Source organism: Acartia tonsa, chromosome 1, assembly GCF_053477335.1.
Source record: "Acartia tonsa isolate MP-2025a chromosome 1, ASM5347733v1, whole genome shotgun sequence".
Classification (NCBI taxonomy): Eukaryota; Metazoa; Arthropoda; class Copepoda; order Calanoida; family Acartiidae; genus Acartia; species Acartia tonsa.
In genome coordinates this window covers 27,420,768-27,448,721 of record NC_137260.1, presented here as the reverse complement: position 1 = coordinate 27,448,721, position 27,954 = coordinate 27,420,768, and the positions used below count along the sequence as shown (strand labels likewise).

General features: G+C 32.0%; 1 protein-coding gene across 1 annotated transcript in view; it reads left to right on the top strand.

Annotated features, from left to right (window-relative positions):
• Positions 1-24,070, top strand: part of Mcm6 (minichromosome maintenance 6) — a 30,082-nt gene extending 6,012 nt beyond the window's left edge. Inside the window, exons 7-16 of the mRNA XM_080157060.1 lie at positions 185-375; positions 599-702; positions 1,170-1,792; positions 4,771-4,860; positions 5,111-5,245; positions 5,659-5,730; positions 15,596-15,680; positions 15,987-16,146; positions 22,167-22,332; positions 23,534-24,070. Coding sequence (XP_080013186.1) covers positions 185-375; positions 599-702; positions 1,170-1,792; positions 4,771-4,860; positions 5,111-5,245; positions 5,659-5,730; positions 15,596-15,680; positions 15,987-16,146; positions 22,167-22,332; positions 23,534-23,630 — 1,723 coding nt within the window. The 3' untranslated portion in view covers positions 23,631-24,070. The remainder of the gene's footprint in view (positions 1-184; positions 376-598; positions 703-1,169; positions 1,793-4,770; positions 4,861-5,110; positions 5,246-5,658; positions 5,731-15,595; positions 15,681-15,986; positions 16,147-22,166; positions 22,333-23,533) is intronic.
• Positions 24,071-27,954: the final 3,884 nt, after the last annotated feature.

The window sequence follows — 27,954 nt, the reverse complement described above, 5'->3', positions numbered from 1 at the left end:
TTTTAAGCAGTTTTTCAACAAATTTACCTACAATTTTGATTCGACATTTATACATTTATGTTCCGATTTTTCAGTTCAGATACTATACAAGTGTTAATGTCCGTTTGTCCTACCGTTTCAGTGCTTCGCTTTTATGGATGTTGTCATCCTTGTTTTTAAAAGATTTAACTAACGAATTATTTAGATGTGAATTCACTGGCAGCCTTATCGTTGTGCCTGATGTTTCCGCTCTGAACATGCCTGGTGCTGCCGCTGAAACAGGATCTAGACGTGGCAGGGACGACAAGGGTGAAGGTTTGAAGGGTCTAAAGGCTTTAGGTGTCAGGGATCTTAACTACAGGATGGCTTTCCTGGCTTGTGGTGTTTCCGCTGATGGTAAGTGGCAACTTTCTTACGGTTATTGATTTGAAAGATCATTTGTTAGGTTGAAAGAAGGGTATAATAAAGAACTAAAAAATTAGGATACATGGAAAATAAAGGATTACATGATTCAATTTTTCCAAAATATTCAGAATTATTTACCTTTCATTTTTTATCCTTTTATCCCTGACTATTTGGAAACTATAAGTAATACCCAATGTAAATTTGTCTTTTTCAGGTAAGAATCGTCGTGGTTCTGATGACGAGGGAGGTGAGACAGCTGATGACCTGAAGAAACAAATGACCAACCAAGAGTGGGAGACTATCTACAAGATGGCTAAGGTGTGTATTTAGAATAATATTATCTATATAAAGTTACTTCAAAAAAGATATATGTACGTATATTATCATACCATATTATCCAGTAGCAGTACTAATATAAAAGATTAAACCCGATTTTAGCCACTAGATTTAAGGAAGAAGATTTTTGTAGAATGAGTAGAGACAAAATATATTTATTTTTCGTAGAAATGCATATGATAATCAACAATTTACAATATACTGTAGCCTTTCAAATAAAGATGATTTTTTAATTGTGAATTTATTATTACTTGAATCTTACACGAGATTTTCATGTTCTATGATAAAGTTAACTTTTAGTGGGCTAAAATAACGATCTTCTCCCCTCCTACTGGATAAACGGCCCGCCCAATCAATGCAAGGGGAAATTACAACCTAAATTGAAGACAATTTAATATCCACATATTCTACATCCTTTCATGCTTTAGTAAAGTTTATATGTATTTCAGGACAAAAACATTTACCAAAATCTGATTCAAAGTTTGTTCCCAACTATTCACGGCAATGATGAAGTCAAACGTGGTATTCTACTCATGTTGTTTGGCGGAGTACCCAAACGTACCCATGACAAGGGAGGCCTCAGAGGAGACATTAATGTCTGTATTGTTGGTGATCCTTCAACTGCCAAATCCCAGTTCCTTAAAATTATCGCTGAATTTTCCCCACGCGCTGTGTATACCAGCGGTAAGGCCAGCTCTGCCGCTGGTTTAACAGCGGCTGTGGTGCGTGATGAGGAGAGCGGCGAGTTTGTTATTGAGGCGGGAGCTCTTATGTTGGCGGATAATGGTGTCTGCTGTATTGATGAGTTTGATAAAATGGAGCAGGCTGATCAGGTGGCCATTCACGAGGCTATGGAACAGCAGACCATTACCATCACTAAGGCTGGAGTGAAGGCCACCCTTCACGCAAGGGCCAGCATCCTGGCAGCTGCTAATCCCGAGAAGGGCCGCTACGACAGGACCAAGTCTCTGAAGCAGAATATCTCAATGACAGCGCCCATTATGTCCAGATTTGATCTGTTCTTCGTTATTGTGGATGAGTGCAATGAACTCATTGATTATGCCATTGCCAGGTTAGTTACCGAATTTTGTTATTGCAATTATTTTTATTAAGGTTTGATAATTTGAAATTGAATTAATATAAAGAAATGTTTAATCTCGTTCAGATAAGCTATTGTATTGATTTACGTCGTAGACCTAAGGATTTATTGGTGCAATATTTGTATTTTTTAGGGAAAGAATAAAAAGCAATTCGTCTAAAATACGCCTTTAATAATTTTTCATAGGCATCTTAGGAGTTATAAAGTACGTTGAAATACCTTAAAGTAACTTATTTAGATAAATGAAAGTAAGGAAAGTATATTTTTCCTGTAGGTCTATAAAAAAGTTAACTAAGCTAAACTGAAAGTACTGCATAGATCTTACCCTTGATTTTTTTCTCAATATATATCTAATTTGTTTTAAGACACTTAAATATATGGTTATTGAGCCATACAAAAAAAACAAGTATCGTGTCGTATTATGGACGATTTCCCTAGAATACAATAATAATCAAATAAAGCAAAATAAGAATAAGTGTATCTGAAGAAAAAAATATTTGTATTGGTGTGATATCATGTTACACTGATGCCCCTCACACAATACAACAACAAATGCCAACATTTTCATACAAAAGATTTCCTTTCATTGATTTATCTTGCCTCTGTGTGTGTGTGTGTGTGAAAGAATCCAGTTGTAGGCCTAGAAATTATTGGGATCAAGGTATGAAGTTTGCCTGTGAAATTATAAAACTTTTTTAAAATTCTCAAATTGTAACGCTTTGCCATTGTATTCATATTTTTAAGTGATAAATTACAACCTTAAAGCGACTGTAATGCTAAATTTCAGCGCTGTAACTTTTTTTTAGTGGATTTCCTCTTTTTTTAGTTTCAAAAAGAGTCACACCCGCCTCTTCCTTTGTTCTTCCTTGTGGAATAATCCCTATCCTTTTTTTTTACAAAGAAATGCTTATCCATAATCCGTGTTAAAATACATCTTTCAGTGGAGAAAAGGAAAAGAAATGTTTTCATTATTGAATGTATTTTGTGCAATGGAACCATTTGCAGGAATGTTTTTATTGTTTTCCATACCGTATTTTACCTTTTTATGCGCCAAAAGATTTGAAAACCATTTAAATTTAAAGGGGGGAGAAGGGTTGAAATATTAACTCGTTCGAGTCTTTTTCTTGTATTAGAATCCAAACCACCACATAATAAATGTTGCGTATAATGAATGTTTTTTTTATTGTAGCAAACATGGAAATTATTTATATTACTAAAACGGAATCCAACAATTAACATTACTTGTTGTTTGAGTATTACCTCAAACTATTCCCATTTTAGTAAAATTTACGTGGGTTGATCGGTTTTTGTACCCACCGTGCAAATGATTTATATTGTTTACTTGAGCCCAGGTTCTGGAACTGCACACAAACATTAAAGGTAGAAAAGGTTCCAATTTATTCACTTCAAACCCTCCCTCTTACACGTTCTCTTCATAATTAATGGCGTTCCTTTTTTCATAAATTCCTTTTTTACTTGGCAACTTTTGAAATTAATTGAGGGGACATTGTACTGTATATTATGATTGTAAACTTCTTTCATTCTTTGTCCTTAAAACAATGGGGATTTATATTTAATCGGGATTGTTGGTACAAGTTAGCTGGGTTTTTTTATCAATGAATTAAAACTTTTAAAATCTCATTATGGGGGATGTGCATGAAATTATCATTATTATAGAATGTTAAATTATTTTAACCATTAGCTTTAGAATTGTAGACGAAATTCTTCTAATATATAATCCATTGTCATGAACTAAACAGAGTATTCAATTTTTAGAAGAGATTGATGGGGGGGGGGGGGGTCTTATTCTCTCTTAAGAAATGTAAAGTGCAGACAAAAGATTTTCTATTTTTGCCAATTCTAAATCTTAAATCTACTATTATAAATGTACTTCATCTCTTAGCTAAAAAAAAACACTTAACCCATTATCCCAACTTTGAAATAGGATAGGAGGTATGTTAAACCTCCAGGTAGGGAAAGAAGTGAAGTAGTTGAGTTGGACTTTTTAAAACTATGTGGTTCCCGTTCCTACTCTAATTTTTCAGGGATAAAGACATAAGGATATAAGCTGAAATGAGAATTAATATTCCCACTAAAATATACATAATTAAAAGAAAAAAATTTACTTTTTTTTAGTTTCTTCCTTCATCCTTTAAGAAATAAAGTTAAACAAGTGGGTTTTAAGAAACTTTAACATTGTAGTTTAGAATTCCCCCCGTAAATTGTTGCCTTAAGATTATGGGATTGGCTAAAGAAAGCAAGGCAGATTGCTTGGTCTTTGTGGGTTATATTTTGCAAGTCGTAGAATCTTAAATGCAGCATTGTCACAAGAAATAATCAAAATAATGAGTTATAAATTCCTTAATCCTAGTAATTGCTAAATATTTGGTAGAAAACATTTGCAAAGTTTTATAAATATTTAATTCTACTTGGATATATTAAATGTCAGTAAATCTAACAAACGCATTTATGTTTATTAATGTTTTAATTGCTATGTTTTCTCAATGCAATAAATAATAAAATGTACGCTAATCATCGTAAATCAATTAGAAAAAAATGATTAACAGAGTAGTATCAGGGTAGTAAGCTTAATTTTAGCGGGAGGTAGTGTGTTTCTGTGAATAAAGTTTTGGTCTGCTTGACGAGTAGGTAAAAAAATAAGATTATATGTATTAAGGTTGGCCGTAAGGGGAGGAGGTCTCCGTTTCCCTATTTTACAACAAGTATATTTTGATATTTTGACATTTTTTATAGCGGTTATTTATCTTTGGTTGTCATCTGTATGAATTTAATTCCCTTTAAACTACATATTCTCAATATAATATTCGAATTTTGTAGTAAAACTTTCCTTTTTAAAGTGTATTTTTTTGTTTAGATTAAAACAGCTACGCTAATGTTTGACGTTATCATCCTTGTTACAATTTAAATTCCTCACCTACAATTTTGTTAAGGAAAATCGTGGAACTGCACAAGGAGACAGACACAAGTGTAGAGAGGGTTTACTCAGAGTCTGATATCAAGAGATACATTGAATTTGCTAGGTACGATCTTTACATAATACTTATTGTTTTACCTTTCAATATTTGATTTAGATTTCAAGTTACCAGCATTAAGTTTTAATTTGTGCACTTTAGACTTTGTAAAAGTGTTGGATTTAAAATGTTTATATTATTACATTTCTCCTAATTGTTTTCATAATTTAGCCAGAATTGGATAATGATATTAACATTTCTGATATAAATTTTTTTTCACGCCTTAGTTGTCACTGAAGTAATTTGAACTTTTATTAAGAAAATTTAAGCCTAAGATGACCATTGATGCTCAAGAACTGTTGGTTGAGCAGTACAAGAACCTGAGAAACAGAGATTCTGCTGGCAGCAGGTCCAGCTGGAGGATCACTGTCCGTCAGCTTGAAAGTATGATTAGGTAATTTTTAATTTTTAGCAGATATTGTCTTGAAATCTATGGAAATGAGTACGCCGATTAAAAATGTGGAAAAATCCGTGTAATTCTAGGTATATTTTGATAAATTAACAATAAACGAGGTTAATTGAAAATGTTTGGTATTATATTATTTTCAGGGATCTTTAAGGATAATACAATGGGTTATAAATGTTCCCAATGATGATACACAAAATTACCCCTTGTGTAGATGACATATATTAGCTGAAACGTTTCTAAACTCAGCTTAATGAACAAACCAAAGTTTAATAAAATCTGCACAGTTGTGAAGCCTACGAATAAGAAAACATTTTAATAAAATTTTGGGGACTATAGTAAGAACTAGCCCAATGTTCCCTTCCTTCCTGATTATTATTACTATAAATGCAATTATTTAGGTTGAGCGAAGCCATGGCTAAGATGCACTGTAGCGAGGAGGTGAAACAGGTCCATGTCAGGGAGGCATTCAGGTACTGCACATTTATAACATCAGTTTTAGTATTCAGGGATTGGACAACGGATAATAAATGATCATCATAATCCTTGTAATGTGTGTAATTCTGCCTTTAGTAGGATTAGTTTGAATTGCATATGATATACCTGGCTTAATGTAGTTATACCTAACGTTGTACTGACAGCTATATACATAGAAAAGCTTCGATTTTAGAACCTAAGAAGTCAAAAATATTTTTCTTTTCTCTTATTATGTAAGTTAAAGTAATGGTGGAAGTTTTTCCAAGTTAACCATCACAACTCAGCATTAGTTTCACTTTTACTTCTGCACACAAGTAGGAACAGGAGAGAATTCAATGAAGAACGATTGTCTAATGGTTGAAAGTATAGATACTAAAAATTCTTATTTCAACCTTACAACTTCATTGCCGTAGTTTGTTGTCTGTGTGTCAGATTGATAGCGTTTAAAAACCCCTGTTATTTGATCAAAGTATATTTCTAACGTGTAATCTAGATTTGTGGTTTAAGCGTAGCATGCTGGCACGCCGTAAGATGATGCTAGACTTGATCACTACGCACAATTCTATAGAAGAAAATATTCTATCTTATTAGTAAGTTAGTGCACACAACCTAGATTCTATCCTTATTAAAATTTAAATTCATCAAGTTGAAACTTTTCATACTTGACAATTCCTGGCTATATACATATTCGATTAATATCCGCTAGTTTATAAACGGTTCTGACCCATAGGAAAAAATCGTGTTCGTATCGTATTATAGACAATTTTCACTGATATCATTTTAGTTGGTAAGGTTCTTTGGCCCCTCTGATCTGGAATTAAACTTAAATTTTTCATTTTATTAACTGCGGAAAACTGTCAAAAATGCGATGCGACAAATACCTATTATACCATAGAAACTTCTACACTAAATGATAAGAGGGAATTAAAGTAAAAAGCGAAGTAAAAATAACTTAAGGGAAAATATATGGGTTTTGTTAATGTTACAACTTAGTATAAAAGCCTCATCATTCCATTTAAGAAACACAGATAGCTAATCTTAATAATACTTGAAAAATATTTATTTAGAGCTTTAGGGTTTGAAATTTTGAATAGTAGGCTATTTATTGTTCGAAAAAACCTAATAAAAAGAATATCAAAGATGTTGTGAATAATATTAACCCTGAACCCTAAAATGTTAATATCTAACAAAAAATCACCAATTTAAATGACCAGCTAGACTGGCAAATTGATTAAATTCCTGTAATTGAAACCTGAGAATCATTGGTCTACTATCGCAGTTTCCGAGGCCAATAACCCAATGATTTCATGATAATAATTTTTCTTGTATAACACGACTAGGGCCAGGATTAAGCCCTATAACTGATGAACTTTCTTTTTTATAACTAATCTTCCTTTTAATTGTTTTCTAAAACATTTCTCTCTCCTTCCATTAAGAACGTTGCTACTAGAACGTTAAACGACCAAATAAAATGTTCTCTCTTAGAATTATATCTGCAAAAATAAATAAAAGTTTTGGTTTAATATTAAACACAAGTTTCAATATATGTCTGGTCTGTCCTCCTAGTTAAGTAGGGAGCACAGAGAACAGTTAAAACTAGAATTTAAATAAATTCTTGGATGTCTTTTTTTAAAGCATTTTCTTTAGCTAAGTTAGTAGGTAGATTTTTAAGTGCAGTATTGAGCTAAACAATATTTATTTTATTGCCTATTTTAACACATGTACTTTAGTAGATAAAAAGTTTAGGTATTTTTAGATAAGTTTGATCTGTTATCAGGTTTTTTTTGTAAATATTTATACTCCTAGGTTAGCTAGATGATAGATGGATAACTAAAGTTGAAACGATTGAATTATTTATGGTTTCTCTTTCATTTATTATTCAATCTTGTCATCAATGATATATCATATGTATCAACATCAGGGATTTAAAATTCTTTATAATACTTAGTTTATACTAAATAACAAGATTAAATATATTTACAAGTTGAATAGCAATAATAGAAGAAATAGTAGGTATATTGTCAAGTATTTTACAAAGTAAAAAAAATTACAATTAATGTTTTATGGTTTCATAGTCTGCTGTCAATATAACCGACTAATTTACCTACTTTAACTTAATGGCGAATGTATGGAAATACCTTAGGTATAGAATATAGAGAGCATTACATATTTTTAACAAGCTATTTTTTCTAGATATGTATTTAACTACTTGATCATTGTATTTGCTTTTTTAGAGATCTTGGATTTTATCCTTTGTTTACAGCACCACCTTAAAAATGCAAAAATATACATATATTATTTTTGAAAAATTGCAATTTAATATTATTTTTCTTGGTAAGTCTAATATTCGTTCTATTTCTCTGATGAATGAATTTACATTTTGGATTTAGGTGAAAAGATACCATCAATTCAGGGGTTGGAGACAAATATTTATTTTATTTATAAAAATGGTAAGTCTGTAAAGTTGGTATTGAGTTAATCATGGACTATTTTAGATCTATACATTTGGTTATAATTAAGAACACTTGACTTAATAAGAACATTAGACTACAAACCATTTCTAAATTTTACGGAATTACGCGAAAAAAATTAAATAATAAAATTCTTATTTAAAATACTGAGAAATCTATGCTGCACTAGCGAATTAGTAACTGTTGTGGAGGTTTCGGGTTCTAGAGTTAACTACACCTGCTGCTATGTCAGGTGCGTTTTATAAATATTAGGAAGTATGGATAATACCCAGGTCCACAAGCCGGTGCTACTCATTACCATGCTCCGCAAGGACTCCAACACAAAGGTCTTGCAATTGTCTTTTTCAGATGTCTAATTTCTGCACAAGATTTATTTATTATGTTAGATTTGTAAATTGTATTATCTGATGGCTTAATGATAATATGAATTTTGTTGAAATGTTATCTTTTTTTACCTTTTTTGATAGCTACTTATATAAAACATCACCCAAGCTACTGAACATGCTTTAAACTTCTGAATTCCTTTATACTTGGTTTGCTCTAAATAATATTTGTCCTTGTCCTTGCAATTTACTGAAACAGAACTTTAGATCCATCCTACTGGCTCTACCCTGGATATACCTGGATTAGTTTTAATTAGGTTTCAGTACACATTTTCTTTATATTTATTATTAATACAATTTTTGTCTTAAAAACAGTAGGATATAAAATTCCTCAGCTGTGTTCTGTTTAAAAATTCTCAATTTGAAGATGATCAAACATAGAAGCTGTATTTTAGCAGTTTTTAATCTTTTATAACACTAAGACAAACTACGAAAAGATAAATCTTAAAGACAAATGCAGAGTAATAAATTAGGAACATGCTGTTCATTGTTGTTCAGCCACTGTGATGCATCATATACAACTAAAATGCTCCTATTGACTAAAATCAAATACAACTTCTTTTGGTTTTATGCCATAGCTAGCCTTAAATCCTAGTATTATTACAACCGTAGGCTACATTTTGGAACCATTTGATATTGTGTTGAGTCAGATATGCAGTTTTATGTGCATCCAATTCAGTGCTATATTTAGCTAACCGGCGTCAGGGGTACTGGGATTGGTTTTGTGCCGGTTACCATTTTTTTAATATTTGTAATCTTAGTTGAATATTTAGGACAAAATATACTTTCTTGGTCCATAAAAGTTGTTTATATACGATGATTATGTGGTAAAAATTATATATTGATTTTGTTAAGATACAATCTTTAAAATTTTAGTGGAACCCTTACCTATCCGAACAGTTTTAATCTTAGTATTTTTTTCAGTAAAAAAGGTTGCAACGCTGGTCTAATGCCCAAAAGAATGTCTAGTTACTAAAGGCAGAATTTTACTCTCTGGGTAGATATATTTTTATCCTTATGAACCCTTCAACCCTTACTTGCAAAGCATGCTACTACACACATTTCAAACAGATGTGTTGGTTGTAACAATTTCACATTACAAATACTGGCTAACTAATCCATTTATTGTTGTGTGATTCCTTTAAAGATAAAGACTTTAGAAATGTTATTGAGTGCAATTTTAGCACAGTGCATTCTTGGTAGTTTAAGCTCAATATTTGATATTGGCGTTCTCAAGTATGTCACAAGGGCAATATAATTCAGAGAGAAACAATCTACAAAGATTTTAATAGTTTTATACCTAAATATCATAGATGTCATAAAAAAAAATACATTTAGCTTCCTAAAAACAAGTGTCATGAGTAGTGATGGCAATCCGTCAAATTTTTGGGCCGGATTTGGATTCCGGATTCTTAAAAGAATTCGTCAAAAAAAAATGGCAGATTCCGGATTTGTATTTTTGGTGCATTCTGGATTCGGATTCCAGATTCTAGCAGAATTTTAAAAGGATTTTTAAAAAAAAGTAAGTGCTACATATGTTCTAAAAATTAAAGTTCTTGGTGTTATCTATAATTCACTTTTGATAATCGAACCAGATTTTATATGTAATGATAATCTTTGCCATCAAAAAGAAGCGGTTGAAAGAAAAACTCAAGACGCTAATTTAAGCCTACCAATTAAGAATCCGGAATCCGCTATTAAGAAACAGATTCCGGATTCTGATTTCAAAATTGGCCCAAAAATTAGGCGGATTCCGGATCCGGATTGCCAACCCTAATCATGAGGCTCCATCTTTAATTATATTTAATTCAAAATGCCTTAAACTATCATAAAATTTTTATCCTAATTTTTATCCATTTTCTAGATCAAACGCTTTGGTAATTTCAGAAAAGGACAAAATTAAGATAAAAAAATGTTATTTTCAGATTATAAATGTTTCTAATTCCTATTCATAAGAACTAGGGATGGCAATCCGTCAATTTTTTAGACCGGATTCGGATTCTTACAAGAATCCGTCCAAAAAAATGACGGATTCCCGCGGATTCCGGATTCTTATTTTTGGCGGATTCCAGATTCGGATTCCAGATTCTGGCAATATTTAAAAAGGCTTTTTTAAAAATTATAAAATTTAGTGCTACATATGTCCTTAAAATTAATGTTCTCTATAATTCACTTACAAGACTCGAACCAGATTTTAAAAGATTTTATATTTAATGATGATAATCTTTGCTTAAAGGGGGAGTTGAAAGAAAAAACTCAAGACGCTAATTTTAGCCTACATATTAAGAATCCGAATCCGTTAAAAAACGGATTCCGGATTCAGATTCCAAAATTGACAAAAAAATTGGGCGGATTCCGGGTCCCGAATTCGGATTGCCAACCCTTATAAGAACATATATGAAATATTTAGCTTATTAGAAAGTTTCTTTGTCTCTCGGGATCTCATCCTAAATAGTGGTTATTAGAACAACAAAGTACTAAACTAAATCTTATACCCCTTCAAATTGTTTTTATAAATAATAGGTGGAATATTTGAATATCTATCCATTACTTGGTATATTCTCTCTTATTGCGCCCTGGCATTGTAAAATTTGAACGAGGAAAACTGACTTTACTTCCAGGAAACTCCTAGCAAGGTTTTCCCTGTGCTACCTTTAAAGTACACATACACATCTACCTACACAAACGTTTACACACACACACATACATGTGCACTGTGACACACCCAACACACATTTATTCCATATTCACCTTTGCCTTTTGCATACTCACACACACACACACAGAGAAAGGCCTTGGATCAAGATGGATTGACAGGTTTATCAAAAGAAAAAAATAACAAATATGTGTGAATGCTATAGTTAACCCTTAAAAATATCTTAAAAGTTTATGTACAAGTATCTATTTTAACAATAATAGTATAAAAGATCGATACAAAGAAATGATAGATTTTTAATTTGTATGAAAATCTCTTCACTCTCGTTGACATATTATTTTAATTATCAAAGTTAAAAAGAATTCTGTGTATGTGTGTCAGGTTGTGTGTGTGTGTTTGTTGGTATTTGTCAGGTTGTGTGTGTTTTTTGGTATGTGTGTGTGTTTGTTGGTGTTGGTGTGTGTGTATATGTGAGAGATTCTGAGGAGTGTTAATTAGTTTTCTAGTTTGAATCTTCAATGATTCAATTCAGATAAAATGTGTGTGTGTGAAAATAATGGAAATTGATAAATATTTTTAAAAAGCAAATACTTTCCTTATTTAGAATTTAGCTAAAGGGGACTATACACAAATAAGAGCAGATGATGTTAGCATCTTCCAGCAGTGATATTCTACATTTCTTTCATGAATATACCAAGTTTCTTTGTAATAAAGTTAAATGAACAAAATGTCATAAAATGTTTTGTTGAGTTCAATATACAAATTTAAAGATCTTCACTTGCTCTTGTTTGTGCATAGTCCCCTGTTTCCTTTGTTCGCTTCTAAATATTGAATAAAGAAAAGAAAAGTTCAATCTTTCATTGAAGACATTGTATATTACTAATATGCACATGCTGCACATAAACAATAATCTACCTTTCAATAAAGAGGGGGGGGGGGGTAATGCAACCATCTCGTGATCAATGATTAAATGGCACTTAAAATTCGAATTTTGATCTGAAATTTTGCATAAATAATCCTTGGTAGGTCTATTTACCCTAAATCGAACAAAAAGTTGGAAAAGTAACGGCTAACGGCTGGCAGTTCAGCCGTTTTGCCATTTTTGGGCTATCTTAAGAGTAAATTAGTCACGAAACCTATCTCCACATAATACTTTTTGTCGCTCAAAAACCTTATAAAACGGTTCTAGCAGGTAGCTGTTGGTACTAGAAATTTTAAAAAATGGTTATTGCTATTTAACATGAATTAAACTATAAATATGTTTTAAAAGTTGATTCCTACGTAATTGATAATGAATTTGCCCTGAAAATAGGCAAAAAACGGCTGAGCCGCCAGCCGTTATTTTTCCAACTTTTTGTTCGATTTAGGGAAAGTAGACCTATCAAGGATTACTCATGAAAAATATCAGATCGAAATTCAAATTCTAAGTTCCATTTAATCCTTGATTACGAGATGGTTGCATTAAACCCCCCCCCCCCCCCCCCCTTATAATACTATAATAAACTTTACATGTTTTATTATTTTTTTCTGGGTATTTGTTGTTTCTGATAATGATTATCTCTGTCTGTGTTGTATAAGGAAGTGTAAAGAGGAAATAAAGTTTACATGAACCTCATACTTATATTTTGAGTCTTCAGGGCGGTTTAAGTGAATTGGGATAAGGAAAATAGTCATTATTTAACAAGCATAGCATTAACCCTGGCCAGTAAATGGTAAATGTCATACTTAATTCAATTTGTCAAAAATCTTATTTATTCGTACGTGAAATTGTGCTTGAAGAAAATAGGTGTAAAAAAAGATTCTTTCCTGATCCTTTGTTTGCTGCTGACAACAAAAATAACTAATTGGGGTTTACTTTGATCCAGCCCTAACTTTTAAGTACCATGCTAAGCTTTCAAAATCACTTTTTGTTTTACGAAGATGTCAAAAAATATTAAACCCTGAAGCAATGCGATCCTTATATTATTCAACTTTTCATTGTCATTTAATCTATGGAATTATAGCATATTCTTCAACATATGATAGTCTTATTAATGATGTCTTTAAACAGCAGAAGAAAGCTATTCGATGTATTTCTAATGCTTAATATAATTCACATACAGGATCGCTGTTTAAAAGATGGGGTATTTTGCCATTTCCTGCTCTAATAGACTATTTTAAATTAAACTTTATGTATCTTTATTTAAAAGATTTGCAGCCTAAATCATTCAGGATATATAATTGTTGGACTTTGAATCGAGACAGAAATGTTCCTTATGCTTTAAGAACTCAAGCTGACTTTGCTATACCATTTTCCAGACTTGCCCTAATTTCTAGATTGCCTTTTATTTCTCTACCAAAAACATGGAATAAGGGGGGGGGGGGGTTTTAATGCAACCATCTCGTAATCAATGTATAAATGGCACTTAAAATTCGAATTTTGATCTGAAATTTTGCATGAGTAATTCTTGGTAGGTCTATTTTCCCTAAATCGAACAAAAAGTTGAAAAAGTAACGGCTAACGGCTCAGCCGTTTTGCTGTTTTTTTTTGCTATTTTTAGGGCAAATCTGTCATAAAGAGAGAGGTCATTTTCTAGTAAATCCCGTAAAGGTGTGTGTTATAAGGCCTAAAAATAGTAGTAGAACGATAAGGTGCTCTATATATTTGTATTCCCTATTGAATAGAACAATAGGGAAATTTTTTTTTTTTTTTGATAATCGTACCTGGAATATCTTTAAAAAATACGAAATTTCTATCAAACGCTTTGTTTGGCTCAAACTGACAAAAATTCAAAAAAAATATAATTATAATAATAATGTTTTCTATAGGTACAAGGTAAAGGTTAAGAACAATCTATACCATTAAACAAAGGAAGAAGTCATTCTTTACAGGTTGATTTATTATAATTATATTTTTTTTTATTTGTGTCAGTTTGAGCCAAACAAAGCGTTTGATAGAAATTTATGGATATTCCAGGTACGGTTATCAAAAAAAAAAAAAAAATTTCTTCCCTATTGTTCTATTCAATAGGAAATACAAATATATAGAGCACCTTATCGTTCTACTACTATTTTTAGGCCTTATAACACACACCTTTACGGGATTTACTAGAAAATGACCTCCCTCTTACGTAGAAATCAACTTTTTGAAACATATTTTTGCTTTAAATCATGTGAAATGATACAAAATAACATTTTTTAGATTTCTAGTACCAGCAACTACTGGCTAGAACCGTTTGAAAACGTTTTGGATCGGAAAAGAGCATTATGTGGAGAGAGGTTTCGTGATGGATTTCGCTTGAAAATACCAAACAAATGGCTATACGGATGAGCCGACAGCCGTTAGCCGCTACTTTTCCAACTTTTTGTTCGATTTAGGGAAAATAGACCTACCAAGGATTACTCATGCAAAATTTCAGATCAAAATTCCAATTCTAAGTGCCATTTATACATTGATTACGAGATGGTTGCATTAAAAAAAAAAACCTTATGCAGAAATTTTGAAAGATCTAAAAAATAAGCCAAATTTTAATTTATTTAAACAACACTTGAAAAAAACAATGGTTGAAAATATTGAAACAAACTGCTACAGACTTCTTTGCCATATTTGCCATTTAAATGCAATTTGAACTATTGTTGGTTGGAATGCTGCCATTATTCTATAATTTTATTATTCTGTGATAAAAAAATATTAGAATGCAAAAATTGCCAGGTTTTAAACATACTACAACGCCGTACATTTCCTTTCTTTCTTTTTTTTGAACTACATGCTCCATTTACTTTTTTTTTTTTTTTTAAAGAAATACAAATTTTTTCCCTTATGATATTTAACTTTCATCTCATTTTTATTTTATTGTATTATATTCTTAATAAGGCTTGATCTCTTTTTACCGCATGATCACAGTGTTATTGTTTAATAATCCACTTTATACTAAAAAAAATTACACTTTGTGTTTTGCGTTAGGTCCTGCCACTAGGCAACATATTTGATATTTCTTGAGTATTAAAATAAATAAAATAAAATAATTTTACTATATAAACAATATACGATGCTTATACCTATGTAAATATTCGTATCATATAATTGTGTTTTAATATGTTGACTGAAATAAATATTTTGATTTGATTTGATTTGACTAATTGTCGCGTTTCAGTTTTGGCTATTCCCTTTTATTCTTCTTTTGTACAACAATGGACATTTCAATACAAGTCTACTGTCCATCTGACCGCAAGCAGCCTATAAATATTATTTTGTATATGGAGGGAAATGGTTCAATTCCAGCAATAGGTTTAATTTTCCTGCAGTCTTATTTTGACTAGTTTTTTATTTAGAAAAAGTAACATATTCGATTCTTATAATGTTTTATTCTAGATTGTTGAACAAATCTATCATCAGAATTGAGCACGCTGATGTGCCTCTTGATGATGAAGAGGACGCGGACAGAAATCTTGATGAGGTAAATATTATATTTCTATTCCTTGGGGATTACCTTGGGAGGGGGGGGGGGGGGCGGGGTTGGGTGAGATGGGTTGCATCGTACCTTTTTCGTCCAATTAAAATTATTTGTATGGCCCCAAGAACCATGAAGTTTTCTTTTAACATTACTTGGTCATTGGATTTTATCATATTTTTTCTTAAAGCATTATTAGTATTACCATTCGACTTCATCGTTCTATGTAGTAGATGGAATTTTATTTGCCGAAGGTATTAAGATCTTGGTGCAAGTTGCCCATAATCTAAAATAAAATGCGTTTTTTTCTAGATTGGAGATAACAACGCCGACGAGCCCATGGAGGAGGATGGGGAGAGAGCCAAGGGAAAGAAATATCTCAACTACGAGGAGTACAAGAAGATTGCTTTCATGCTTATCAGCCATATCCATCAGAAGGAAGAGATGTCGGAGGCCGGAGCTGAAAGTAAAGGTGAGTTTCAATCAGATAGGATGATTCCGTATATTGTGTTGGAGGTATGAAATTTAAGGATATTCTATTCATCAGAAGTCAGAAATGTCTGAGGCTGAATTTAAATGTAAGTTTCAAACAAATATGACCATTTTATATTTCATTGTAGTTCAGTAAATCAAACATTAGTAGGAAGAGAGGAGGAGGACCTATTTTTTCTAGGTCAATAGGAGTTTCAAACAGATACTCTTAGAATGAATATTTTAATGGGCTAAATTTATTAACATGAATTCAGAACTTATAAGGTTCACTGAATTTACTGGATCTAATCGTTCAAGATTGAAGGCGAGATCTTATTATTTTAGACTTAGTAGTTATTAATTCAATTCTTCTCCTTCTATTCTTAAAAATATTGCATTTTCTTTGTGTATTTATGTTGAAAAGATCAGATTGTACTTTGCAGATGAAATAATATGATGCACATTATTATTCTGTCATCATATTTCTTATTTGACAAATCTAAATCTTGTTAACTACATGATGTGGGTTTTTATTGTTTTTCCGTTTTATATAATGTCTACCTTGTGAAACTTAATGTATTTTTTGCGGACTAGACGTCTAAAATGGTTTAGACTCTGTTTTCGCATGCAAAACCACTCAAAACCATATCTTAAGTTTGTTTTTTTGTTACTGATAATTTGTCAAGCTGTTTTACTTTAAAAGTAATGCCTTAGCATATGACGGGGCCCAACTTTTAAGCAAAGAGTTGGTTGTCTCTTTGCTGAAGAGTTTTGAATTATGATTCATACTTGGTATTACTTAATGTTAAATAGTGATATGGAAAAGAAAAAAAGTCAAAACAAAACAATGTTCTGCTATAAGATAAAGAATCTCTGGAAACTGTTCTATAATGCATGTCAAATTCCATTTAAACTTAAATATATTGTTTTTATTTCTTGAAAATGGTTTATTCTTGTTTCTTCTTTTTTTTTGCAGAATAAGAAAAGTGCAATGGTTCTTGAGAAAGTAGGTTTTGAGAACTTGAGAATGTGTAAATATCGGGAAAAAAGTAATCCTAATATAAACACGCTGGGAATTGGAAGTTTCGAGGGTTATAGGCCTCCAAGGGTAATACAGTTGAGAGTTGAAAAATTGATAAATAAAACTATCCTAAAATTTTTAATTTGAAGGCCTACCTTCTCCTTTTATCACTAATGGTTTTACAATCGTCATTGGTTTAATATCTTTGGGTTTATCCTAATAATGGGGTGAAGAACAATTAAGTGAATTTTAAATGTTAATGGGAAATTCTTGTTGTTCAAATCTAGTTTAAAAAGGTCTTATGTGAATTTTTGGTACTAGGACAAACGCAGGAGTCCCAAACGTCAGAGTGGACACTTATCTTAACCTATTTTTGACCATTTTTTTTAGGTTTTCTAAATGCCTAACCACTGCGGGGTTTTATTTGGACATTCATATTTTAACCTAATCTGTATAGAAATACTTAGTCAAATTGATATTTTAACACTCCTGCGTTTGTCCACTCCGACGTTTGGGACTCCTGCGTTTCCTAAAACCGAATTTTTAGATAAATTCGGAATTAAAACGCGGAGTTGTGTCAATTTGTATAATTCTGGTCTAAAGATTGATCTATTCAAAACTGATTCTCATTGTTATCTCTGATGTTGAACTCTGCCTTTCAGTAAAGTATCCTTGAGGTAGGCTGGGCTACATATAGAAGCGAGTTAAACAAACAGTGGGTTGGGTTATGTTGAGTTTTGTTAACTCCAGGAGAAGTAACTGCTTTTGGAAATTTAAGATGGAAAATAAACATTTTCCTGTTACGAGGAGTGGAGTAGTAGATGTTTTGGATTTCTATATGGATGAAATTCAGGATAGGGATAAATTGTCTTGTGCATTTTAGAAGTTATGCTCATTTTAAGAACCACTTATGCATTTCCATATTAGTATCTTATTCCTATGTATGAAAACACTAAAGTAAACTTTTAATCTGATTACAAATATTGATACACAATACACCTTTTCAATTTATTTGTTTTTCAGATAATATTTTCATGTCTATGAAAACGGTGCACTTTACTTATCACATTTCTATTCTTCAAAATTCACAATGATTTAACATTTGACAAAACTACTTGTCTGTTTAAAAAGTCAAGGCTGCTAGTTGTAGGAAATGGCAGTGTAATCTTGGGTGGAAATTCTATCTTTATTTTTTATTTTTATTAAATGAATTAAAAGGGAAATGTATTGACTAAGTGATCAAGCTGTAACAATCTTATCAATCATGCCTAAACTGAAAAAAAGTTATTTATTCTACATTTCTCAATGACAGTCATCATTTTACTAAAATGAATCTTAAAATGATTCCTTGGCCAAAGTGGTTGTGGAAGTGCAGCTCTTCAATAAAGAAAATGTTTTAATGGAAAAAGTATTGCGCAGTTCATTCCAATACATCAGGAATGTAGGAAGAGCAATTTAAATATTTCGTTAAATTATTGAGGAAAAATATTTGCGCAACCTTAATATTTTGTCCAATGTAACAATAGTTATTATCGCATCGTATTACAGACAACTTTAGGCGGCTCCTCTGGTTTAACAAAACTGGAATTAATCTTCAAATATTTATTTTATTATTCATAGAAAATTGTCTTTAATACGATACGAGAATTATTTCTCTGTATGGTTTAGAACCGGTTGTTGATTCCTACTTAACTTTGGCTTTATGAAAGGAACCTCAAAGTAAATAACAATGTGTCTGCGTATTTGTCCTACTGTTGGTCAAACCAAACTTATATTCCATGACTATATCCCTGGTTTTTTTTCCTTCAACTGAACTAGATTCCAAACCTAGAAAGGGATTTTGTAGGAAGATTAAGGAAATCCAGTTTAAGGAAATAACATGCACTACGCTGAAACTAAAGCGGGAAGGCGGGGCTCGGTGGGTAGTTGATAAGAAATACAAGGATGATACATTTAAAGTACTTAGCTAGGTGACGCAAAATTACTGATAATTTTGTTAGCACTTTTTATATGTTTTATGGCTGTTAAGTATGAATGTTATTCATATAGAAGAATATATAGGTATCCTTTCCTATATTATAGAGTAGCTCTGCTATTAAAGAAAGGTTTATTATTATTATTATAATCCATAATATGCACCTGCAGGCTACTTAGAACACAGCTTTGTTATGGTGTTCATCATTGTATTTCAAATAGTTATTACTTTTCCACCAATTAAAAAAATGCTTTCTTGTTATTTGTACTGTTGTCCAACAAGTTTGAATACGTGTGTGTGTGTGTGTGTGTGTTTTGGCTCAATTTCAAGTTAATTTGTATAGCTTAAACTCTTAAATCTTTAGTTGCACCTCCCTTCGTGATGTTGGTGCACTACTACATATACTATGTGAGGTAATCTAATCATGAACTTAATTAATTTTACATCTTGGTCAAGAATACTTATTATTACATTATAAATTAGGTTGTGTAGAAAAGTATTAAAGCAGTGGGGGTGCTAATTTCCACACAATGGTGGCGACACACTGCCTTTTACATGAGATGATTATAGCGTCGAATATTAACTTTTATCATTGCTCTCTCATTCCCTTTAAAGGCTTATGACTGAACGGACATTAGTTACCAACAGCACTGTAGAAGTATCCTACCTACCTTCCTTATAATGAACTACCTACCTCGAGTGGCCTTTAAAAAAGAGTTAGGCGAGGGTGTGGAATGGAGGTATAGATAAATATCTTCCCAGCACCTATAAGACTGTTCACTGTAAAGATGAGCAACTGGATAGCGAAGTACATTACATTCTGCTTCTATTATTATATGATAAAATATTTAATTTTGTAATTGCAAAAAAACTGAAAATGTATTTGATATTATTTTGTAATTTTCAATATATATTCTTTTATGTGACGTAAAACATTTCCTTAATGCTTTGGATATAAGAAAAGTGCAATAACATTGAATAAATGAAAATCCTGAGTGCTCGCCAGAAATAAATGGATTAAAATTTGAGAAGTTAGTTGAATTCAACTAACAATGGACTATTGGGCACTTTTAGCGATTTTGGTAAGTCCAATAGCCCAAAAGGGGGTTTTAGTGTAAAATGCAAAGGGGGGGGGGGGCGAAAGTGACACTTTTTGAAACCAAAACTAAAAGTCAACAAAGGAACTCAACTAAAAAAAGAGTTACAGGTCTGAGATTTTGCATGGCAGTTGCTTTATAGGGGTACAATATGGAACTGTGAAGAAACGGCGGCGCAACCGCCGAAAACCGCCGTTTCCCGCCGAATTTTTTTTTTCCTTTTCTCGGCGGTTTTCAGCGGTTGCGCCGCCGTTTCTTCACAGTTCCATATTGAACCCCTTTAAAGCAACTGCCATACAAAATGTCAGACCTGTAACTCTTTTTTTTAGTTGAGTTCCTTTGACTTTTAGTTTTGGTTTCAAAAAGTGTCACTTTCGCCCCCCCCCCCCCCCCCCTTTGATTTACAGCTAGTATAGGTGCACTAACGACAGGTTCACCAAATTGAAAGTTGGCTTTTGTAGAATTCAGGCTTGATCTAAGTCCCATTTGCTAATTGCAGGTTTAGGGCAATATAAATTTTCCACGAAATCTTATTTTATCGCCGTTAAAGATTCGATGCTTAGTTGTTTTAGAGAGCCTTGCATGTTCCTCTAACCTTAATTTCTTTTGACATCGACTCCCCCCCTTTATTAAGTTTTTAAGGGGAAAGGATTAAGTGAAAACAATACAAGATGGCTTGTGACCTTATGGTATACCCAATATCCATCAATAAATAAGAGCATTAGAATAAATCTTGTTATGAAGTATTTCACCTGTATCTTTATTCATGGAGACTTGATCCTATATTTTGCAGGGCGCTGATTGATCGTTTCATAGTGTATCTAATATTTTTTATAGAAAAGAAAAATCTTCACCGAAAAGTATCAAAGACTGGGAAAAAGTTTGAGAATTTTTTTATCTGGCTTTTCTAATTTGGAATTACTAGAAATTTGGGCACTTCTATTATGTTAGTTTTGCACAACTAGAGTTAATATATCTTGTATACTCATTTTATATTTAATATTCTTGTTGAAAAATTTTGTCTTTGTTTCAAATATTTTGTTTGTGCAATAAAAGTTGAGCTTGCCTCCCAACTGAAATAAACCATATTCCTCTAACATTCACAAACTCGTGGCTGCGTCACTAGCATATATAGGGGCTCTGCATTAGAAGATTGTAAAAAATGACTTTAATCTTAAAATAAAATACCTAGCCTCAAAACCACTCTGGGACTTAATTGAAGTTTTCCTAAATTGGAGAACGCGATGGGTTCAGTACTATAGCCAACCAAATCTTTTATATTTACCTGAAAATTTATTTGCCTACATATCTGTCCTTGTCTTTGGCATTGCCTTGGTGCTCATTCATCCTTCCCTTGATGCATTGCTTCACATCATTTAATAACATTGGTTTCAACATTTCATTTTCTTTAGTACTCAGGGCTTTCAATACTGACTGAGGTTCCATAAAATTCGATGAAAAGTTAGACATATTTCGTTAAAATGATAATTCTATAAAAATTAATTTACCCTAGCTTAAGACAGGTGTCACACAAAGTAAGCCATCTTGATAAATGAAACATCTTATTACCTTTAAGAAAATTAAAAATACAAAGTTTGGTTTTTTGCCCACAATCTTTACTACGCATGTAATGATGTAATACTGGGGGGAGGAGACACTATACTGTAATTATACTGGTACCTAAAGTTTTATAAGCATATTTGCTCTTTCTGAAATCATTGGGAACTGTTAAATCTTGATAGGAAGACACAAACTTTCCGTATACAAACTCTTACATCATTAATTTTGAATTGGGCTAAAATGAAAACCCAATCGGTTCAGTGGTTAGCAAGACATGATTCATGAATAGAACAAAAAGCCTTATTTGATAGAATATTATGTGTTCATAATGCTGTATATTCTCATTAATATTATTATTCCTATTTCAGACTACGCCCCCAAGAAGAGTGAAGTAGTAGACTGGTATCTGGAGGAGATCTCGGCAGAGATTGATTCACAGGAAGAACTACTCGAGAAAAAGACAATTGTAGAGAAGGTTCTTGACAAATTGATCTTTTCTGACATGGTTATCATTCCTATCAAAACCTCTAAGAGGTAAGATATTGATTTACAATAGCGCAACTGCTCCATAACTAGTCTATTTTATCGTATTAGGATAGTCTAAAAATTGTCGAGTTTAGAGAAATTCGAAACTGGATGGACCTGAGTTCACAATCCTTAAGCACTTTTATATTTGGTCCCAGTTATAATATATAACCAACAAGTGAAATAAATCTTAATTAATATTTGGGAGGCAAATGAAGAGGGCGTTAATTTTACTATGTGCTGCTCCCCAGCGACAGCTAAAAACCTTGCATAGGTTTTATATTTAAAAAAAAAAGTAATTTCTTTATTGCGAATACTCCCTTCACAAACGTTCTTCATATATTTTAGATTATGTTGCCTATGAATTCAAATTCTAGACATTCATTATACTCTTTATTACCCCTACTAGTGGCTTCGCCCCTAGCCGCTAGGGGCGAAGCCCCAAGATGTGATGGGAAGTTCAACCCCAACCCATCTTTTTTTGTTTTGTGTGTTATAATCCGCGTAATATTTATTTAATACCTATAGGTGCGAAAACTTTTTGTTACATAGAAAAGTCAATTTTTAACATTTACAAAATGGCTCAAAAAATTTATTTTTTTTGGGGGGGGGATTATCTTTTTTTCATTAGGGCTTCGCCCCAAGGTGTGGTTGGGGTTTTCCCATCATCCTTAGTTTTATCCTTTAAAATAGGAGAGAAAAAAAAATTTTGGGGTGGGTTTGGGGTGTCCCACCCTCCAACATAATAGCTTAAAACAGGACCAGTAGGTATATTCCCTGAAGAGTAGAGCCCATTCGGTTCAATAATTACCGAGATCTTAAGCTTCAGACGGAGAGACAGGCAGACATCGTTCTACTTTGTATTATAGATAAGCCTGGCAAAGTAGTAATATGTTCTATTTTATCAGAGAAGAACATAGAATATAGTAGTAGAAAGCAGTGCTGCGCCCCTAGCATCTAGAGGCTCTGTATTTGATACCAAAAAAAGCTTAAAACCTTTCCAAGAATTAAATCTTAGAATGAAATAGCCTAAAGCTATCCGGGGACTTAAATGTGAACGTTCCCTAACATCATGAACTTTATCTGTACAATTGAAATCTAAGCTACATACATAAATATTATAATTAACATAATAGGATAAAATAAATTGTGTTTTTTGCAGTTATGATTTTTATTTTTGAAAGAAAACTATTTTCCATCCTAATTTCAGTTCTGACGTGCTTGATAAGCCGGGAGATGAGGAGAGAGAAGAGAATCCCTACCTTGTCATTCATCCTCACTACAGTATTATGGACGAACAGCTGTAACATGACCGTTCGTGACCGGTAGGTCATGACCCATGACCACAACACCATCCTTGTGACAATTAAACTGAACACTTTTGTACAATGTACAACATATAACGTACTCGTTGGATGCTAATACTTATTTTAAGATCTTTATAACTTTCCTATTTTATAAAGGCAAATTGAGAATTAAAAATAAGTTTTGGCGACCTTCTATAGTTATTTCCTACCAAAAAGTATCCATAAAGAATTTAAAAACACCATAAAGTAAACCTTACACTAATCTACAAAATGAAGTGAATGATAAAAAAGAAATGTGCTAACTAAAAAAGGAAACCTATACGCTTAAGAAAATTCAATTTTATTTTTATAATTCTTTATCGTGTGATATTTTATGATCATGTATTGAACTGGTAAATATTAATATTTTATATTTTTAATAAACTTTTATTTACAAATAATATGATATTCTTGTTTTCTCTCAGAAATGCGTTAAAAATTGTCGTCTTCGACAAGGGAACGAATCTTCTATTCACAAATCCTTTTATAAAGTAACAGTATCATGTATGTCTATCTGATTGTCTGTTTTTACTGAAGGATCTCTTTAACCGTTGAACCAATATGGTTCTCCTTTACAGTGTGGCTTCTCATGGGTTCATTAAAGGATTAAAACTAGTTAATTTGGTAAAGGGTACCAACACCCTCTTAAGAGAAAATCGCCCCTAAAATAAAAAGCACAGTCCACCCCTCTCATAAAAAAATGAACAGCCAAACAAAAATAATATTTCAGATTAGATATTGATAAGAAAAGCATAAAATATTTTAGTGATTTGGGATAAAGTTATTCAAAGGAAAATTGGGCATCATGTTATAAGCAAAGCTTCTTTATAATAAAGTTTAACTAAAAAGCAAGTAGATTTTCATTACTTAAAATATGCAAAGACGACATTCATATAAAGTCCTCTTCCCTTAATATCTTAGTTCCTATTAGAGCTAGAGGGCTAAGAAATTTTGTGCATTTCCCCAGTTTGATAATTAATTTTCGACTTTTAGACAGTCAAGGTCATATTTCGCCTCCTTGACCTTTTATTTACCAACCTTTGTTTTATGTCCTCTTGTTTAAAATTTAGAATGCTGTAATTTTCCTATTTTTTAAGCTACAAGAACATTTTTTTCATGAAATGTTTATTTTTATGTCATTTTCATATTCGAAATCACAAAATATAAATTTTGGTGGCAGCAGCTTTACTCTGCAACTACTGCAATCGGCGGGAAAAAGGAAAAGCTTAAGTTTTAAATAAGTCAAAAATTGCGGTCACAGGAGCCATTTAAAGTTTGCTGGAGCCTGGGTAGTCAGGACCTGTAGATTCGTACCTGGAATCTGAAATTGAAACACCTATATTTCATATTAGGATGTATTACTAGATGACATTTTATTATTTTGGTAACATAAAATCCTAGTCAAAAAGATATTTTTACATTTTACCTAGATGGTTCACAAGAAAACAAGGATGACAAATTCCATAAAAGCGAAGCACTGAAACGGTAGGACAAACGGACATTAACACTTGTATAGTGTTAGAACTTAATTATCATAATATAAATTTATAAGAGTCAAAGCAAAATTGTTAGTAAATTTGTTGAAAAACTGCTTGATACAGGATAATTTTTATGGACATACTTACATTTTTAGATCACATAAAAATTTGTTGTTAAAAAAGTAAAAAAATCAACATGTTTAAAATGGACGTACGGACATTTTGGTAATGATTATAGAGTTGTTACGCTTTCTAAATCGTACCTAACTACTAAAGGAATCACAATGCAAAATTTGAAATCGATAGAACAATTCTAACATGCCTAAATTAACGGAAAAGCTATCCGTTACGGACGGACCGACCCTAATTATAAAAAAGCTTCGCTTTTAAAAAGACCCTTAAATCGCATATATCCTAACCTCTGAGCAATCAAAAGGAAGCTATATATATTGCAACAGGTTTATATGAAAAAAATTATTTTAAATCCTTAACAGCAAATATTACTCTTAATTTCTTTATTCAAAAACAGTTATAAAATTCTGTGTTTGGTCGTCAACGGTTTTTAGATTGGATAAATTTTAAATCATCCAAAAGTGTATTATATCTATAAAAATCAAGTGCAGATTCCCGCTTTGGTCTCAGATAAAAAATGTCCAAAATCTACCCACCCTAATATACATATACCAATGTTTTTCCGTCTTATTTATTGAGCTTCGCTTTTATGGGTGCTTTCAGTTTCAATACACCTATTAATGCAATGGGTGAATAGTTCAGCCTATACCTAGCTACCATAAACCCAGTTAATGTCAAAAATGTAAATCACAAATTTGCGGGTAAAGATTTTACCCAAGAGTTTCCCTCGCAAACAAGTTTTTTGGATATTATTGGGGCCTTGACCTGAAATTGAACCTTATTCATATGAGATACATTACATTTATGCAGGGAGTAAGGGAGGGGACAATGGGCAATTTATTCAATATAAGAGTTATCAAAGAAAGGGCATGAAATCCAGTTTAATCCAATAAATTTTTAGGAAATTATAAAGGGATTGTTTCAATGTTTATTGAATAATAGATTTCCATAGCGTCATGTAAAGTGAAATCTCAACTTGTTTTTGATGAAATATATTGAGGTTTTTTGGTGTGATTTTTATATTAAAAGATTATTGGACCCGGCCAGCTGCTAGCAAGAATATGACTGCCCCTTTTTATTCTGTTTATTTCCCTTGCCCCTTGCCCCTTGCTCCCTTCTCCCCATCTGCTACATTCCAAACTAACACAACGAGTGTTTATTTCCCTTGCCCCCACTTCCCTTATCCCTTCTCCCCGTCTGCAATATTCAAAACATACATAACAAGTAGCGGCATTTCATGCGCAAGTCCCCAAACTCAGTCAGAAACTGATAAATTCTTGCACATTCCCTTTAAGCCAGTCCCCAAAGTCTGAGACTCCTAAAAATTGAATATTCGATCCATTGTCCCCTCCCTTACTCCCTGACATTTATGAGTGAAATCTAATAAAATAGATGCGCGACCAAAACAAAATTTCCTATTTACTGAAAGTTTTATTGTTTTTGCTTAGTTTTTAGCTACTCTATAACTCCAAATGTCTTCATGTCATAAACAATATGAGGTAGAGAATTTTTTACTTTTATGTAAAATACTAAGGATAAAAAAATCTTTATAATTTGATGCAAAGATAACTTTGACCGTATGTTAATAAGCTTCATTTCTGAAAGACGTTGTCGTCCTTGTTGATGTACTTCTTCCTAATTGTAACTTATGTATTAAAGTAATAAATCAGGATTAACACATTTTTGAGCCAAAAAGGTGATATAGTCACCAGAATACAACTTTGCTAATGGTTACGTGTAAGGAAATGAGGATAATTATTATTCAGGGATGTGTCAATTTTTGAGGAAAAAACTATATTGTTATGTTAATGCTTTTGAAGTATCTTCAGTAGTTTTTGTACAGAGCTTTGTTGAACCAGCCCGGCTTAAAAATGTTACCGTTTTGGCGATTTTTTCATTAGGATTGTATGAGCAAATTTTAAATAACGATATCCAACTTTCAAGCCCTGATTTAAAGAAATTATGAACCTGAGTAGGTATTAAGTAAAGAAAGTTTTTACTATACTATCCAACCCTTCAATTTCTAATAGAAATTTCTAATTCTTTGACTACAACAACGCTTTTGTCGGATAAATTTATTTTCAAGATATACATTCAATTACGATCACCAGAATGCTTTTCATTTAGATCGAATACTCGTACTGTTTAAACTTTTGCATTTTGTTCTATTTTCAATTATTTAATGTAATGTAATTCCAACTACGCTATTTTTGTTAGGTTACATTTACTAGCAGGGTACCATGTACGTTTTAAGTTTAGATATGAAGTAATATAGGAACATTAAAATTGATCATTAAACCACCGTGCTATACCGTTATCTGTTTATTTTTTAGAGGATTAACCATCAGATATAGAGAGCTTAATATTTGTACATGTATTTCCAGGTCCCTCGAGAAACTTTTTATGTCAATAGAAGAAGGAAATGCTAATAGGTGTATTTTGATTAACACGTTTAATGTACAGGACAGGGTCAGGCAATAATAAATAAGTTTTGATTAGGAATACTGGTGTTTAACTTATTATGAACAATTTTTCATTTTTTATCCTATATTTTTTTCGCTTTTATCAATGTTTTCATTCTAGTTAACTGTAAAATGCAACCCAAGGCAAAATTATTTGCAACTCTCATTGCAATATAATTATTTTGCAAACTAATAATAAAAAAAACGGCAAAA